At 38.9% G+C, this 18714-nt stretch overlaps 1 protein-coding gene across 2 annotated transcripts in view; it reads left to right on the top strand.

Moving 5' to 3' along the window:
• LOC306960144 (serine/threonine-protein kinase 38-like) overlaps positions 1 to 6777 on the top strand; it is a 31321-nt gene extending 24544 nt beyond the window's left edge. The window contains exons 8-14 of one of the 2 annotated variants that reach the window (XM_079552495.1): positions 777 to 879; positions 972 to 1033; positions 1102 to 1219; positions 3051 to 3174; positions 3393 to 3488; positions 4781 to 4872; positions 6230 to 6777. In XM_079552495.1, coding sequence (XP_079408621.1) covers positions 777 to 879; positions 972 to 1033; positions 1102 to 1219; positions 3051 to 3174; positions 3393 to 3488; positions 4781 to 4872; positions 6230 to 6354 — 720 coding nt within the window. In that variant the 3' untranslated portion in view covers positions 6355 to 6777. Of the gene's footprint in view, positions 1 to 776; positions 880 to 971; positions 1034 to 1101; positions 1220 to 3050; positions 3175 to 3392; positions 3489 to 4780; positions 4882 to 6229 lie in introns of both variants that reach the window. The other variant, XM_079552494.1, reaches the window with a different exon arrangement.
• The last annotated feature ends 11937 nt before the right edge of the window (positions 6778 to 18714 follow it).

Here is an 18714-nt window from a genome sequence, read left to right as displayed (position 1 = left end):
TGATCATATCTTTGTCGTATTTTTGTATCTTTTCTGGCACGTTTTTGTCGCTCTTTTGTTACGTTTTTGTCACTTTTTGTTGCTCTTCATCATCGCTTTTTTGTTGTGTTTTTGGCATGTTTTTGTCTCGTTTTTGTTTCGTTTTTGTTGCATTTTTGTTGCATTGTTGTTGCTTTTTTTCATCGCTTTTTTGTTGTGTTTTTGGCATGTTTTTGTCTCGTTTTTGTTTCGTTTTTGTCTCATTTTTGTCTCGTTTTTGGTGTGGTTTTGGCACTTTTTGATCATATCTTTGTCGTATTTTTGTATCTTTTCTGGCATGTTTTTGTCGCTCTTTTGTTGCGTTTTTGTCACTTTTTGTTGCTCTTTATAATCACTTTTTTGTTGTGTTTTCGGCATGTTTTTGTCTCGTTTTTGTTTTGTTTTTGTTGCTTTTTTCATCGCTTTTTTGTCACTTTTTTTGTCTGGTTTTTGTTGCGTTTTCATCGCTTTTTAGTTGTGTTTTTGTCTCGTTTTAGTCACTTTTTGTTGCTTTATTGTCGTGTTTTCTTCATGGTTTTGCCCCTTTTTTCCAGCTATTTTCAAGCTTTTTTTAAGCCTTTAGATTTGGGTAACACCAAACTGGAGACAGTGTGGTTCAGGTGGGGGTTAAGAGGTTAAAGAAAACTGGAAACATTAGGACTGAAGATGTGGCATTGTTAGTTAGTTGCAGTGAATGAGCTAAAATGGACGACATGTGGATTGTGCCATCGTTTTATTTGACTGTGTGTTTCTTACAGGGCCACGTGAAGCTGTCAGATTTTGGTTTGTGTACAGGACTGAAAAAGGCTCATCGAACAGAGTTTTACAGAAATTTGACCCACAACCCGCCCAGCGACTTCTGTGAGTTCAATATCCAACAAAACAATGTATTTATGTATTTTTTAATATGACGGGGCAATGAATAATTCTCAAGCTCCACTGCCTTTTCGTAGCGTTTCAGAACATGAACTCCAAAAGGAAAGCAGAGACATGGAAGAAGAACAGACGGCAACTGGTAATGACATAACAAGCAAACACAAACAACGAAAGCTGCTAATGCTAAAAGTCTGTCTTCTGTTTTAGGCCTACTCCACGGTGGGGACCCCGGACTATATCGCCCCCGAGGTCTTCATGCAAACGGGATACAACAAGCTGTGCGACTGGTGGAGTCTGGGAGTTATTATGTACGAAATGCTCATCGGTGAGTGAAAACACAACTTACTCTCACAGTTACCCGAGTATTGCAGGAGTAGAAATGTAAATGTCGTCGACTAGGCTGGGATGATTATCTTCTTAAAGGGATTTTTCAGGATTTTTGACATAGGGCCTCATTTCTTAGTTATCCAGAGTGTTGCTGATTTCTGGAGATATTTTTTTGGGTAATTCATGCAGTTTTTATATTTAAAGAGTTTCGTGGTGCTAGACTAGTGTAAGGCTAGCGCATTTCTATGGCATCAGCTAGCCTGCATTAAAAACAGTCTGGCCCGCTCCACAGAGCACCTGAGGCAAATCACTTATAACACCAGACTAACCATAAATGTCTGTGTCGATAGAATAATGTTTGGAATATAACTGACCTTGCATCACATGAATGATCGCATTTTGAGGGACTATTTTCTAGCAGATCACTCTGCCGCTGCGTAGCTTATACAACCACGAAGCTGATGCTGCTCAAATATAAGTTATTTTAAATGCAAAATGGTTCAAAATACTCTATCGACACAGACATTTATATCGTTAGTCTGGTGTTATAAGTGATTTAACTCAGGTGCTCTGTGGAGTGTGTCTGTTTTTAATGCAGGCTAGCTGATACCTTCAAGTATAAGAACTGCATGAATTGCACACAAAAAATATCTCCAGAAATCAGCAACACTCTGGATAACTATCAAATGAGGCCCTATGTCAAAAATCCTGAAATATCCCTTTAACCATTTTTCTCCAGTTTAGCTTTACTGCTTTTACCTTACGAACCTTCACGGCCCCTTCGCTCCTCCTCAGGGGTCTCCTAGTTATTCCTAAAGTCAACAAAAAGACTCACGGTGAGGCGTCTTTCCAATGTTACGGCCCTCGCCTCTGGAACGACCTGAGGAGGAGCTCAGGACCTCAGAGAACGTTCATGTTTTTAAGAGCAGCTCAAGACCCACCTTTTTAGCTTAGCCTTTAACTGACTAATCTATTTATTTAGTCCTAATATATAAAATATATGGGAGGTTGTGCCAGACATGTTGTTTTAAATGTTGTAATCTGTAAAGCACTTTACACTATAAAGCCTTATAGTTTGAAGTTTATAGCTTATTTTTATATTTTTTATATTTTTTTATATGTTTTTTATATTTAATGTTGCACGTCTCACCAGGCAAAATTCCTAGTTTGTGATCCTGTTTACAAGCAATGGCAATAAAAACTATTCTGATTCTGATTCTGATACCATTCGGTATGAAAAGTGCTTTATAATTAAAGTTTGATTGATTGATTTACCCAAATCTAAAAGCTTCTTCAAAAAAGTGTCAAAAATGTGTGACGAAGCGCAAGAAAATGTGACAAAAATGTGACAAAAATGTGACAAAAACAACAAAAGGCTGACAAATACTTGATGAAAAATTGATAAAAATGTGTGACGAAAATGTGTGACAATAAAATGTGACAAAAAAGTGACACAATAGTGTGACAAAAACGCGAATAATACGTGACGAAAAAGCGATAAAGTGACAAAAATGTGTGACGAAAATGCACCGAAAAAGACTAATCTAAATGGATCATTTTCATTGCTTTTTGTCAAGCGATGAAAATGATCCATTTAGATGAGTCTTAACTTTCAAATGAGGCATTATGGACCTTATGGATTTGGGTAAAGCTGAACTGGAGAAAATGCTCTCTGCACTCAGCGGGGCTTAAGAGGTTAAATTACACAGGATTTAGTTTGCACAAAAAAGAACAGAAAATGGCGAGCCTGTTTCCTCAGTAGTATGAAAACAAACAAGTATTTCTCTTGAATATTTTCTCACTGTTGCTTGTCACTGTCTACCCTGCAGGTTACCCTCCGTTCTGCTCAGAGACGCCGCAGGAAACTTACAGAAAAGTTATGAACTGGAAAGAGACGCTGGTCTTTCCTCCTGAAGTCCCCATCTCAGAACGGGCCAAGGACCTAATATTAAAGTTTGTACTGCTACCATGACAACAGACACATGACCTGACGTAAATGATTAATATTAAATTGTAAATGACAAATTGCAGCTTATATTTAACAGTGCTGAGGTTCATTCATTGAATTTTAAAAGAGTCATTTGTTTTATAACGGGGGCTTTGAAATGCTCATTATGACATTGTTTTAGCTTTACTGACTTAAAGCTGAAACATGTCTCTTTTTGTTTCAGGTACTGCACAGATGCTGAGAACAGGATCGGAGCCGTCAGCGTCGATGAGATAAAAACCCAAACGTTTTTTGAACCGGTCGACTGGGAACACATTAGGTAACTCAAAAATATCACACGGATGAACCATTATGACCATCTGTTTAAAGGTATGTGGGAAAAAAAGTAGATATTTGTTAGTATTTGACCTTATAGTGACCCTGTGGCTGCAGGAGAGGTGCCTTTACTCGGGCTGCACAATATATCGCAAAAAATATCGTATCGTGATATTAGGTGATGCTATGTCCGTATCGCAAGATGCCACAATATATCGCAACATCACATAGACATTTTTTGTGCAAACCCAAAAACCAACAATGCATTGAACTTAGAAATGTGTTAAAGTTCAGTTTTAGTGAAAGCAGTACGACGTAACTTTTTTACCTTAATAAATCCTTTCCGTTGTCCCTCTGGGGGTAATACAAGTGTTAATAGGATTATTGGAGGGTCTTTCATCTCCTCCTGGTGTCTCTGGCCAGAAAACCATGCTTGCAACTTCCCTGCACTGGGTCGGAGTCACCAATACACACTAATGGAATCACGAAGAACAAGCTAACAGGCTAACGGGAAAAGCTAACTGTGGGTTAGCACCACTTCTATAGTATAAACAGCCAAGTTTGAGTGAAAAAAAATATCTCCATTGTGTAATTGGATGTACAATATCCCTCTCTCCCTTTGACTTTTCTGTCAGCGTAGTATTTACTCTCACGGACAATTAATGTGTAAAAAAACGCAACATGTTACGACACCTGCAGTGGCGCTTACGGCCTCTAGGGGCATGAGTTACTTAGTACTGCTTTAAATATTTACTACTTTAGTTCAATTTTGGCCTTGTTTTGGTCGCGATGTAGTGTTTTGACACAATTTGCTAAAACGTAGTTACTTGTGATTTGTGTGGAACATATCATCTTGAAAAGGTTTAGCAAAATATCGCAATAATATCGCCCTAGCCTTTACCTTCCATCACCATCTCTAGGAAGCTCCAGGATCAATTGTTTGGAAGGTTTTCACCACTGACTCACCCTGTTGCCAGAAAACCTACAAAACAATTGATCCTGGAGCGTTGTAGAGACCACTGTGATGGAAAGTAAAGGTGTCACGACAAGGTAAAATACACACAAGTATCAACTTTTTTTCCCCACATAAAAAGTTGCATAATGCACCTTTAATGTACAGAAATAGAAACAATTAATCTGGTCCAGAGAATTGGCACGTGAACTGTAGCAGGTATGTGTGGTATAACTAGTGCTCAAATAACTCCTTTGCTGCCTCTGATCGGGCGCAAAGCAGGTGGTCATAATGTGTTGTTACTGCTCAGTATCTTGAAGGACAGTATGTGGTCCTGTGTGTAGGGAGCGACCAGCAGCCATCTCAATTGAAATCAAGAGCATCGATGATACTTCGAACTTTGACGACTTCCCTGAGTCGGACATTCTGCAGCCAGGTATGACAAGTAAGTGTGCGGATTTTTTTCTCTCTATTTTCTTAAATGTATTAAAAAACATCTATTTACTGTGCTAGTTAAAGGGATACTTCAGGATTTTTGACATAGGGCCTCATTTCCTAGTTATCCAGAGTGTTGCTGATTTCTGGAGATATTTTTTTTGTAATTCATGCAGTTCTTATATTTGAAGAGATTTGTGGCGCTAGGCTAATGCAAGGCTAGTGCATTTCTATGGTATCAGCTAGCCTGCATTAAAAACAGTCTGACCCGCTCCACAGAGCACCTGAGGCAAATCACTTATAACGCCAGACTAACCATATAAATGTCTGTGTCGATAGAGTAATTTTAACTATTTTGCATTTAAAAGACCTTATATTTGAGCAGCATCAGCTTCGTGGTTGTATAAGCTTCGCGGCGGCGGAGTGATCTGCTAGAAAATAGTCCCTCAAAATGCGATCATTCATGTGATGTGAGGTCAGTTATATTCCAAAAAATATTCCATCGACACAGACATTTATATGGTTAGTTTAATTAGTTTGATTAGGTATATGCCTCATTTGAAAGCTAAGATCAACAAAACTAAAAAATTTAGCTTTTTCCTTGCATCGTTGCCGTCACTTTTTTTAAACATTTTTCTCTATCGCTTTTTTGTCGGGTTTTCGTCACATTTTTTGCCAAATTTCCATCACTTTTTGTCACTTTTTTTGTCGCTTTTTGTCACGCATTTATATCGCTTTTTGTCACTTTTTTGTTGTGTTTTCAGCACACATATTTATCGCTTTTTTAGTGTTTTTGTCAGGCATTTTCTACGCTTTTTGTCACTTTTTTTGACATTTTTCTCCATCGCTTCTTTGTCGGGTTTTCGTCACATTTTTTGCCAAATTTCCATCACTTTTTGTCACATTTTTGTTATGTTTTTGTCACGTATTTTTATTGCTTTTTGACACTTTTTTTGTGTGCATTTTCGTCAACCTTTGTCACTTTTTTTGTCGTTTTTTGTCACGTATTTCCATCGCTTTTTGTCACTATTTTTGTCGTTTTTCGTCACGTATTTCCATCGCTTTTTGTCACTTTTTCGCCATGTTTGCCGCTCTTTCATCCTCGTTTTTGTCTCATTTTTGTCCTTTTTTTTCCAAGAAGCTTTTCGATTTGGGTAAAGCAAAACTGGAGAGCTCGGGTTAAATAATGACATCAGTCAAAAAAAAAAAAAAAAGGAAGAAAGAAAACAAAGTCTTAAAGTGCATAATTATGACCCCAAGTACCACCAGTAACAAAATGCACCACAGTGTGAAAAGTTAAATGACAAATAGAGATGTAACTATTCTCCCTTCCCCCCCCCCTTTTTTTTTTTAAACAGCCAATTCAACGGAGCCGGACTTCAAATCCAAGGACTGGGTGTTCCTCAACTACACATACAAGCGCTTCGAGGGGCTAACACAGCGAGGCACCATCCCCACGTACATGAAGGCGGGGAAGGCTTGACCCCTCCTTCACCGACGTCTAACACCGGGGACATCACGTGGACTAAACACGGACACAGGGTCATCGGGCCACAGAGCCGCGCTGGATCTGAGGGCTGCAAACTCTCAGTCTAAATTCATCACATTTATCAAGTCGCTTTCCGGGAGTGAAGAAACAAAACAAAAAAACGACCACTGCAATACCTCTGATGCTGTAATGTTTAGTCATAGCTGTAAATCCACCTCTCGAAGTAGGACTAAATTTGCATATGTGCATGGTCAGCTTCTGGAAATTCACTGCCTAAAGGAAAAAACCTGCTTCATATAGTTCAAACACTGGCGGCTTTGTAGCTCTGAGCAAACATCATGAAGGATGAAGAAGGTGCTATTACTTATACTTATTATACTTCGTTATATCACGAACACAGATTTAATAGTCTCCAATCGGGCAAACCTTTTAGATTAATGTTACCAATCAATACGAGTTGAAGTTAGGGCTGCACGATTCTGGAAAAGTAGCCCAATTCTGATTAGATTTGCGATTGATGCCTGTGTACTTTAAACACATCCTGGGACGTTCATATTTAAAGGGACTACACAGAGTTTAAAAATGTTAAAATTATGTATTTTCCTCCCCCTACATGTTCCAGCCATGTCCTAATGTGTAGAATGAGCCCAGACCTGTTCACCACAACTGCCTAAAATCCTGCACTGTCACTCAAAACGTTCTGAATTGCCGTCATGCACGAGCTTAATATAGAAGGTGCAGTTACACGTATGACCTGAGGTGGCAGTAGTGAGTATAAAATGGCTAACTTGCATCTAGCCCCTTTAAGACTGAAATTTCCTGAAATAATACAAGTATAACAGGCATTTAGGAACATGTGTGTCGAGCAGGTTTTGTATGTAAGACCAAATGGACATAAAGCAGAGGTGAAAGAAGCTTTTTTTTTAGAGATAATGAGCGATATGGTCAGTGAGATCAGAGCTGTACTTCCTGTCCAGTATCTTTTACATTCACAGTTTGCAGGGTCCCAAACAAATCAAGAGAGAGCTCAGGATTTGGTAAAGGACAACAAGTTACTGATCATGTTCGCTGTGAATCCTGCCCCAAAGGAAACCCCAGTGGTCGTAAGGTAGAAGCTTTAATCTTGCGAGCTAAAGGTCAGTGGTAATTAATTACAACATAACATGTAAACAACTAAAATATAAACTACAGGCTGATTCTTTTTTGTGGCCTCAGTGTGTTTAACCTGATCCAGTCACATCCTAACTTTTACTCGCTGTCCCCTTCAAATCTTGAGCTATCGCTTCATTTCTGTGGGACCTGCTAACTGTGAATGTAAAAGATGGGGAGGAATGACAGACCATGTAAAATTGATGGTATGATCAAATAGTTTCATTTAAATATGCTGAATATTTAGCATGTATGTATGCTAAATATTGCAGTAATAATCATGAGCTTTTGCAAGTATGTTTTTAGAAACTTTAGATGCCCCCTCTTATGAAATGCCTACAGTACAAAGGCTTTTCCTTTTATTTTGTAAGGCTCCTCTACATCGCGATCGCAGTTAAAGGGATCGATATTAGATTTTTGACATAGGGCCTCATTTCCTGGTTATCCAGAGTGTTCTGGATTTTTTTTTAATGTATTTTTATTCATGCAGTCCTTATATTTGAAGAGTTTTGTGGTGCTAGGCTAGTGCATGTCTATGGTAACTAGTAGCCTGCATTAAAAGCAGCCTGACCCAAGCACAGAGCACCTGAGGCAAATCACTTATAACACCAGACTATCCATATAAATGTCTGTGTTGACTGAATAATCTTTGAAATATAACCATTTTACATTAAAATAACTTATATTTGAGCTAGCCTGGCATCCAGACTAATCTCCGATGTTTATTAATTAATAAACAGGAGACTAGTCTGGCGACCCTGTCGTAGAAAAGCTACTGCTTGAGGCAGGACTAATGTGGGAAAACCGAAGCTTAGAGCAGCCAATGAGAACATAGCAGATGTGACGACAGAAACAGCGACAAGAAAGTTGTATCATTCGGACATTAACAATGGCGCTCCTGCCACACGGAGTTCAGTAAATGACTTCTGTCGTTTATGTCAGAAAAACTTAAGAATACAAGCAAACCGGAGCATTACGTGAAGTGGTTGCTTGTGTTAAAAAAATACAAAACAAAGGCGCAACAACGTGACGCCCGTTCAGGGAGCTGCTCTGATTGGTCGGTAGGCTCCATATCGCTGCGTCACTTCCTTTGAAAGCGCACAATGGAGTGTTGCCAGACCCTCTTCAGTAAAGAAGCGGAGTCTGGTTGGCGAGACTATATTTGAGCAGCATCAGCTTCATGGTTGTAGCTACGCAGCGGCGGAGTGATCTGCTAGCTTACCGGATCTACCGTAGTTTGTTACTACATTACTAGCAATATCAGCATATCAGCAATATCACCCGTTCTGCATATTTCCATCTCCGGAACATCACCCGCCTCCGCCCCTCCCTCACCCCCAATACAGCTGCCATTCTGGTCCACAGTCTTGTCACATCCCGGTTAGATTACTGTAACTCACTCCTCTTTGGTCTCCCCCAAAAATCACTCCACAGACTCCAGCTCGTCCAAAACTCCGCCGCCCGAATAATCACCAGAACTCCGTCCACTCATCACATCACCCCAGTTCTTCAGCAGCTCCACTGGCTCCCCATCAAACATCGCATTCAATACAAGATCCTTCTCCTCACCTTCAAATCTCTCAATAACCTGGCCCCTCCTTATCTCTCTGAGCTCCTTCATGTGCCTCCTCCCTCCCGCACCCTCCGGTCCTCCTCTGCCCCTCAGCTGTCTGTACCTACTGCCCACTTAGCCACCATGGGTGCTCGAGCTTTTAGCCGCTCAGCCCCAAACCTCTGGAACTCACTCCCCGCTGAACTCCGACAAATGACCTCACTGCCCCTTTTTAAATCGCGTCTCAAAACCCACCTATTTAAAGTTAGCTACTTACTTTGATGTGTTTTATTTTTCATGCTTTTATCATTGTAGCTCATGTAAGGTGACCTTGGGTGTTTTGAAAGGCGCCGACAAATAAAATGTATTATTATTATTATTACACGTGGAATTCACAAAGGAGCTTCTACAAATCAGATATGGCAACGTTTGGAGGACGACCAGAGGTTTTTAATGCAGGCTACTAGTTACCATAGACATGCGCTAGCCTAGCACTAGCCTAGCAACACTAAACTCTTCAAATATAAGGACTGCATGAATAAAAATACATTTAAAAAAATCCAGAAATCAACAACACTCTGGATAACTAGGAAATGAGGCCCTATTTCAAAAATCCTGAAATATCCCTTTAAGTGAATAACGGCATAGCATACGGGCAACTATTTAACAAAAAGCTAAATTACTTTTCTGTATACTTACGAAATAGATTTGTATTATTATCTCAACAGGATAATAGGCTATTGTTAAAGGGTCGGTTTGAGGTAAAGTTTGCTGGATGACAGATACGGGAGAAGAGGCAGGAGATAAATAACAAGGCACTTTATAGGTTTGCAAACAGAAGGCTCATAAAAATTTATTGCTTGAGGTGAACAATAGACCGTTTGTTTGTTTCCCCCTCCTGGCTTTAGAGCAGGGGTCGCCAATGAAAAGTTGTTTGTTTCTTTTGACTCACTGTTTAAATCAGAAATTTGTGACATGATATGGTTAATTTCCTTCAAATAAATAGTGTAACTTCAAGTCATTTTGGATACTTTTTTTCCTCATTTAAATTAACTGTTACACTAATACAAGTTAGTTTTACCACCCTGCAGGGCTTTGGTTACTTTTCCTACAAGCTAACCAAAAAAAAATCACCAACATTTCTTCTCCCGTTATTCTTTGCTCAGAGCTAACTTAATCGATCGAAGTCAGTAACCAAAGAACATGTCGAGATGTAGCAATCGCCTAAAAACAACTGCACTAAACGTTAAACTACCTTAAAGTACATGGTCCTATAATATATCTACTGTGTTTGGACAATAATGCTCGGCTTTTTAACTGGAGAGTCGGACTTAGTGATGAATATTAGATGCTATCTTTTACGCTGGATAAACAAGAGCACTATAGCAGCTCTGAATCTTTAGTGCAAAATACAGGTGGCACTGACACAATGTAATGGGGGAAGCTTGGGAAGAAGATGAGGAAAACAGAATACAAGTTTAGGCAATTGGATTATAAAGTGTGAGCCAGATATGATTGTGATTTCAACCTCTTAAAGCAGTACTAAGTAATTTGTTAACCGTAATAAATCCTTTTCGTTGTCCCTGTGAGGGTAATACAAGTGTTTATGGGATGATTGGAGGGTCTTTCATCTCCCCCTGGTGTCTCTGGCCAGAAAACCGAAATTGCAACTTGACCGCCACCGGACCGGAGTCACCAATACACACTGATAGAATCACGAAGAAGAAGCTAACAGGCTAACGGGAAAAGCTAACTGTGGGCTAGCACCAGTTAAAAAAAAAATATCTCCATTGTGTAATTGGATGAATAATATTCCTCTCTGCCTTTGTCTTTTCTGTTTATGGCCTATAGGGGCAAGAGTTACTTAGAACTGCTTTAACCCCCGAGCACATTTTCTCCAGTTCGGCTTTACCCAAATCTAAAATGAGGATGAAAAGTGTTAATTTCGTCGACATAAATATTTAGTCTTAATTTTAGTCAAAGTGATATTTTTGACGACTAAAATTGGACTAAAACTAAATGAGACTACAACTATGACTATATATTTTAGTCGACTAAAATAAGACTACATAAAAATGTAAGGGAGAGACTAAAATCATCCAAACTTCTATTGACCGTCTGAAAGAGCCTCAGATCATTTCAAGTCACTGCCAAAGGAGCAGCTCTGAGCTTTATTCATGTGGAGCAGCTCCATGAAGCCGAGGAAAGAGATTAAATATGATTATAATGAATATTATAAATGCAAAGTCGACTAAATTAGTCTTAAATTTAGTCGACTAAATTTACTTGCAATTATAGTCGACTAAAACTAGACTAAAATTGAAGATATTTTTGACTAAAACTAGACTAAAATCGAATTACATTTTCGTCAAAAGACTAAGACTAAAACTAAATTATAATATGTTGTCAAAATTAACAGTGGAAAAAGCAAAGAAAAGCGTTTTAAAGAAAATTGAGTGATAAAAAATGGGAAGACAAATGTGACCAAAATGCAACAAAAAAGTGGCATAAAAGGAGATGAAAATGTGATTAAATGGAAACAAATACGACATAAAAGAGCCACAAAAAGTGACAAAAATCCAAGGAAAAAGTGTCATAAGAAGCGATGAAAAGGTGGAAAAATGCGCTGAATAAAAAAAAAATTAATCAAAAAAGTAGCAACAACACGGCATGGAAAAAGATTAGATTAGATCAGTTTGAGGCGTTAAACCGGCCGTAAACTCCAGTCGAGAAGCTTTTAGAATTGGGTAAAGCTGAGAAAATAAACTTTGGTAAGGCGGAAGTTAAAGGAACAGGCCACCGTTTTTCCATACTGAGATATGTCCTGAGCATAGATGAGTTCAAACCTGTCTGGTCTTTGTGCCCGTGGAAGAGCGTGGTAGCTTCCAACTTCACCCCCGTTTGGAGCCATAGGAATATGCTGGGAGAGGCCAAATGCTAACAACATCTTTGGTCGTTTGGCGTTACTGAGGGCACGCACAAAGACCAGACAGGTACGCATCAACTCGTCTAAGCTCAGGTAAGAACATATCTCAGTATGGAAAAACAGCGGCCTGTCCCTTTAAGAGGTCAAGTTCCAAATGTAAAGTTCCCATTTATTCTTCCAACTGACGACTAAAGTAATTTTAAGAGTTCAAAGTTTGATGGATGGTTATAAAGCCGTGACTGCATCTTTTTAGCTTTTAGAAAACCCGGATTGAGATGTTTGGAGTGAAAGGTCTTTCTATCTGTGCCACGTGGAAAACAAATCTACTGTGAACTCTTATTTTTGAAACGTCTTTATATGAATGGGAAATGTTCTTCTAAATGAAAATGGATGAAAGATCCTCACAGCTCTTTTATTCATTTTCATTTGTCTACCTTGGATCCAGCACTATCTGCGTCTTGGATGTGCTCGTCTTTTGACTGAAATGTTTATCTGGCACTATCTCCATAACGTTTCCATATGGCCTCAGTCCAAAACTTAAAGGAACAGGCCACAGATTTTGCATACTGAGATATGTCCTAAGCTTCGACGAGTTGGTGCGTGTCTGTCAAGTCTTTACACCAAATGGGGGGTAACTACTCACGTAACCGTATTTAAAAAGGGAAAACATGGAAGAGCTTGGTCGTTTCTAACTTCACCCCCGTTTTGCCCCATAGACGAGAGGAGGAGAAGCTACATCAGGGGGAGGCAAGTTTGTGTCATGGAGGGCCGATTTTCTTCAACACCAAAACACAAAGGGCCAAAAGTTTTACATATAATATACGACCTAATGGGGTGTTTTGCTGGGAAATGTGAAAATATTGCCAGTATTTTCCACATTTTAGAGTCCTTTTTTCACGTTTTTGGTCTCTGACTTATGAAATGTTTCTTCAAAATTCTCTTGGGGGCCAAAGGTTTTATGCTGGAGGGCCGAATTTGGCCCCCAAGGCCTGACGTTGCCTACCCCTGAGCTGAATGCTAGCAACATGTTCGGTGTTTTTGTGTGACTGAGCACCAGACAGGTGTACGCATCAACTCATCTAGGCTCCTTGCAGCCTATCACGCATCGAGAGGCGGGACTCCAAAAGGCTCTTTCGTCTGTTTTAAATCATTTTATTAAAAAAATATCCCTTAAACTGTAGCAAGTAACAGCGTTGGAAGCGTTCCTCTAAATAAGGACGTTTTTGGAAAGGCTTCCTGCCACTTGTTGCTGCGACGTGTCTAGCGTTGCTCTGATTGGTTGATGCCATCTGTCAGTCACGCCCATTGGGAAATCGTTGAGATCATGCTCGCTCCCAGTCTTTGAAACAGGCCAGGCAAATATCTCAGTGTGCAAAAACGGTGGCCTGACCCTTCTCACAAGATAAGAATGATTCATAACGTGGATTTAGTTTAAACAAATAAACATCCATACGACAAATTTACCAGATTTAAGTGTGGCAACCTGAAAAAATGAATGAATCACGGCTTGTGTGACTTCAGCTGATGAAACCTGAGCCGGTCTGTTGTGTGTAGAAAAGTTTGTATTTGTGCTGTAACAGGAAGTCCATCCACGTTATTGAGGACACCTGAAGGATTAACAACGTGTTTAAATTATACAAATCACAATTAGGAGTCGAGTTTAATTTAATTTGATTTATCCCTTTAATACCAAACTAGTGCAATGATCCTCATGTGTTTGATGAGTAAAGACGGCAGTTGACCCTCTGCTTTCTTTCACTCCACTGTAAAACAAGCTCTGTCATTCGCGCTCCAAGGCCCTGTATAAATCATAATATACACGGGTACTTTGGACATCACTGTGAAAAAGTTCTTTTACAGTTTGTGTTTTATAGACCTTTAACCAATGGCCGCTGGCTGCCCTGCTTTTTGACCACAAACGTGGGGGCTGCCATTGCTCCGCCGTTGCTGTAGTACCTCCATATCGCCACTAGGCCCCCATTGAAAAGCATTGGACTTTAGACACGTTAAAAACTACTTTAAAGCCTGGTTTCAATTGTTTCAACGCTAGACTAGGCTAGATATTCCTCCTGAGATAACGCTGGGTTAATAACAATATATGAAACCAGGCTGGTTTTCGTAATATGATTTTTTGAAATCTCGTATTTAATGAGGCTCGGACTGTTAGCATTGGAGCAGCGCGAGCTACACGTCACGCAAGGGCCGAGTCTACGGTGAAGATCCCGCCCGTATGTCCTTTTTAGGAACATGCTTCGTCAGAGCTGGGGAGGGGGAGCCTGTAAATCCGCCATGAATTGCCCCACGGCCGTGGTCATTCTGGTAAACGGGGAGGAGTGAGCATAAGACGTCCATTATTTTCTACAGTCAATGCCTTTAACTGCTGACATCATCAGTGACATCATCTGGAGGCAGAAGGTGATCGAGAGAAATCAAATTAAACTAAAACTAGCGATTATAAGTGTAAAACTACAACAAATAAATGTGGTTCTGTTGTGGCTTAAGGCGCAAGAACAAGAGGAATGACATTTGAGACGATAAAACAAGGTTTATCTGATGTTTCCAACAACAGTTAATCATTTGTTTATCGTTATGACAACAGCTCAACAGTTAGGGGGAAAGCAATTTGGAGAAAAATCTAAACTTTCTCTAAATATTCAAATATGCTGAATTATGAATATAGTTTTCTACTAAATAAAGATACAAAGACATGGAGAGGAGCAAAGAGGTTCAACAGCCCATAAATACATAAATAATGGAGAATACTAACTTGATGCTACATGTTAGCATCGGGCTAATGCTAACGGTTAGCTAGCGCTTGCTACAACTGACGTTTTTTCACTTCTACTGAACAATCTGTTGCGACAAAATATCCATGTGGGCCCAACTTACACTTGACTTTATTTATGTGATAAATAAGTTCATATTCCACCAGAAAATGGCTAAAAGAGTGAAAAATTGTGTTTCTCTAAAGATTCTATTTTCCCCCTCGGCAAAGCCCCGCCCCCTTCAATGACGAGTGGTTCTCAACTTGGGGCTCGGGGCCCCCAAGGGGGTCACGAGACAAATTTGGGGGGTCGCCAGATCATGTAGATAAAATAAACATATTTTTATTAGCGTAATATTTTATTGTCGCATATTGTTGCATGTATAATCACTAGTTTTAGTTTAATCTTATTTCTCTTAATCACTTCCTGCCTCCAGCTGATGTCAGCAGTTAAAGGGTCAGAGGGCATCTCGTCATAGAAGGGGGCGTGGCTTCGATTTTTGCACTCTTTTTAGCCATTTTCTGGTGGAATATGAACTTATTTATCAAACATAAATAAAGTCAAGTGTAAATCGGGCCCATATGGATATTTTCTCACAGCAGATTGTTCAGTAGTAGTGGAAAAAACAGCAGTTGTAGCTAAGAAGTACAATTACCTGAAAAAGTGGCTCAAGTGTGAGTAAAACCCGTCTCTGGTCGGGTTGTTTTGTTAAAAAAAAAAGTATAACTATTCCATGGGACTGCTTTTCTCAGGGAATATTAGTACTTCATACATTTATCAAAGTACAAACATGCCGGATACATCAGTGACCTGTTTGCTCAGTCGTTGGGATCATGGTTTCAACTTTTTGGGCTAAAAGTAAAACTAATATCAGGAGAAGTCTTTTATTTTCTACACTGAATGAAACATAATTCATATAATCTCACTGTTTCAAATGCTTTAGGATTTGTTTTCACATAATTCCCTCAAACCAGTTCAAACACATGTGATAGTTTTATTTGTGATTCAGTAGTTTTGCGTAGTTTAACTGCAACAATGAAGCTCCACAGAGGGTCAGCTGCCAGTCACTGCTGTCATATAATAAAACATGTAATACTTACTCTTTAAAAAAAAGAAACTGGAACTTAACGCCGTCGATGAAGGACTAACTGGACCTGAGTGGTCTTTGGGTTTTCTGTAATGAAGTGTATATATACTGCTGTAGAAGCTCAAGAACATCTCAAGTGAATGAGAAAAGCTGTTAATATATTCATTCACATTAGTTTTATGTTGACCTTAAAATAATAAAGTCTTAAATGAGGCTGTGTGGGTTTGTTTCAATGACAGTGGCACTTATCATTTGTATGTCCGGGTTCCCAAAACTTATTTTACGGTTTAACTTGACTTATTTTAGTTCATTTTTTTGTATAATTTACTAAGACAACACCTGCAGGTTGAAAGAATCCTGGACCCTCAGCTCAGTTTAGAAACCCCAGTCAAATAACTGGAGAAAAATGAGAAGCAATTTGTTGCAATAAGCCATTTCAGCCACTAGAGGGAGCTTCTCTTCTTTACAAACGCGCATAGGAAACGTTTATGGCGTGAAATTATAAGTATGTGAAATGTTTTAAAGGCTTTAGAAGATTTCGAGAAAAATATTGTTTACATATCTGCAAAAATAGAGGAACAAGATTAAATATGATTATAATGAATATTATAAATATAAGTCGACTAAATTAATCTTTTAGCGACTAAATTGACATGCAATTTTAGTCGACTAAAACTAAACTAAAACTGAAAAGTTTTTTTTGACTAAAATTAAATTACATTTACAAAAAGCACAATACATTTCACAGAATGATGTCTCAAGACTAAAACGAGACAAAGATAAGACAAACAGAGAAAGAGACAACACATAAAAAGTCCTTGACATATTTTCCATCAGATAATGGGAAAATGATGGAAAAGCATTTACTGTATGAGAGATATTTTTTATCACTGAAATACCTAACACGTTGGAGCGAGACGTCTCCAGCTCAACTCCACAGAGATGTTGATAAAGGCAGTCACATAAAAGAGTTAAACAGGTTAGTTCCTCAATAGGTTAGTTCCAAATCCATTCTTTGAACACCCTCTGCAAAAACAGTACTTTCTGTGTCTACCTGTTTGTTTGTTTTTTCATTGTTTTTTGTGCTCATGTCAGGAAGAAATATTTATGTTGCAAGTCATATGGTTTACACACATGTTTTTGCTTTCCCCTCCCCCTTTTTCCCCCGTTCCCTCCACCCTGTTCGCCCCCCACCCCCCACCCCCATGCCACACGTCTCAAAACCCAGACAAAACACAGAAAACTGAAATTATAAATTATAGACAGATTGAAAGATAATAATAATAATTTAAAAAAAAGAAAAAAATCATCAACAATAACACCTGAAAGGCCTAGTTTTCAAACATGTATATGTAGAAGTAAATTTACTGGGCTCGGGCTTCGGTGCCGATGCCGAACAGTTTTATTTATTTATTTTATTCATTTATTTGTTTTTTTTCTCCAATGCTTAATCTAAGTGAGCGGTTATTAATAAAAAACAAAACAAACAAAAAATCGTACCACCAATTTTTTCATATTTTCTTCTTCCTTGAATTCCCCCCCCCCCCTTAAATATCTTCATTCTCTCACGTTACATTTCCCATTTTTTACCCCAATCTGCCCCAAATTTTTTACATTATTTCCTCAATTTTTCCAACGTTTCCCAAACTCTTACCCCAGTAAATTTACTTCTACATACACGTGTCTACCCGGTAAATAGTCTGTTTTGTTTCACTATCACAAATAATCCAAAATGTTACGCAGTGTGCCTGTAAAATTAAACTAGTATATCCTATTATGTCTCCCAGTAACTCAAATGAAGCAGTTTGATGCACAAATATCGTAATAATGTCAGTATTAGAGTCTCGATCAAACTCTGCCATTTTAGGGGAAACAAGTCCAGATTGTCTGTACAAACGTTAGCTAAAAACAAAAGAACCATTTGAGAGAAAAGCAACAGCCGCAGGACACACAGGGCCGCGGAACCAGTCGAGTTACTAAATAAAGGGTTGGTAAGTTTGACCGGAGGGAAGATTCTCAGCATCATCAAAAACGCCAAAGTGAAGTATTCCAGCTTTGTACATCAGGTGTTTTGCCAGGAAATTGTAAAAAAAAATGCCAGTATTTTTCACCTTTTTAGAGTATGTTAAAAACCTCTTTACCCCCACCTGAACCGAGGCACATTTTCTTTGGCTTTTGGCTTTACCCAAATCTAAAAGGTTCTTGAACAAAGCGTCAAAGCAGTGATGACAATGAGGATGGAAATACAACTGCAAAATAGCAGCAAAAGAGCGACAAAAACGCAATTAAAAAGTGTTGAAAAGGCAAAAACGGAGCCACAAAAACGAGCCGGAAAAGCAACAATAACACAATAAAACAGAGACAAAAACATGATTAACTAGTGACAAAAACGTGACAAAAAAAAGCATCATAAAGCAAGGAAAAAAAGCAAGAAAAAAACCTACAAAAACAAGGCAAAAAAGAGGCGACAACATGACAAAAAAATCTGTTTTTGTAGGTCTTAGCTTTCAAATGAGGCCTTGTTACTCTGGCCTATAGGCTGTAAACTCCAGTCGACACGTTTTTAGATTCGTGTAAAGCCGAACTGGAGAAAATGTGCTTGATTAAGGTTTGATTCTTCTCAAAATGATCCAAATGAGGGGCCAGAGGCTCTGTGCTGGAGGGCCGGATTTGGCCCTCGGGCCGGACGTTGCCTATCCCTGGCCTAAATGAAGGATAACTTAAGTATTTTTAATCTGCATTGGTTTATTACCTCTATTCTTTATTATCTTATTCAAACTAAATTACAAGCTTTGGCCCGACACCCGAGTTCCTTGTGCTTCAAAGCAGAAACTCAACACCACATGTGAGCGGAATTATGACAAAAATGTGAACT

Source organism: Gobius niger (genome assembly GCF_951799975.1).
Source record: "Gobius niger genome assembly, chromosome: 2".
Taxonomy (NCBI): Eukaryota; Metazoa; Chordata; class Actinopteri; order Gobiiformes; family Gobiidae; genus Gobius; species Gobius niger.
Note: the sequence above shows the minus strand (reverse complement) of the source record. Positions and strands in the feature narration are given on the sequence as shown.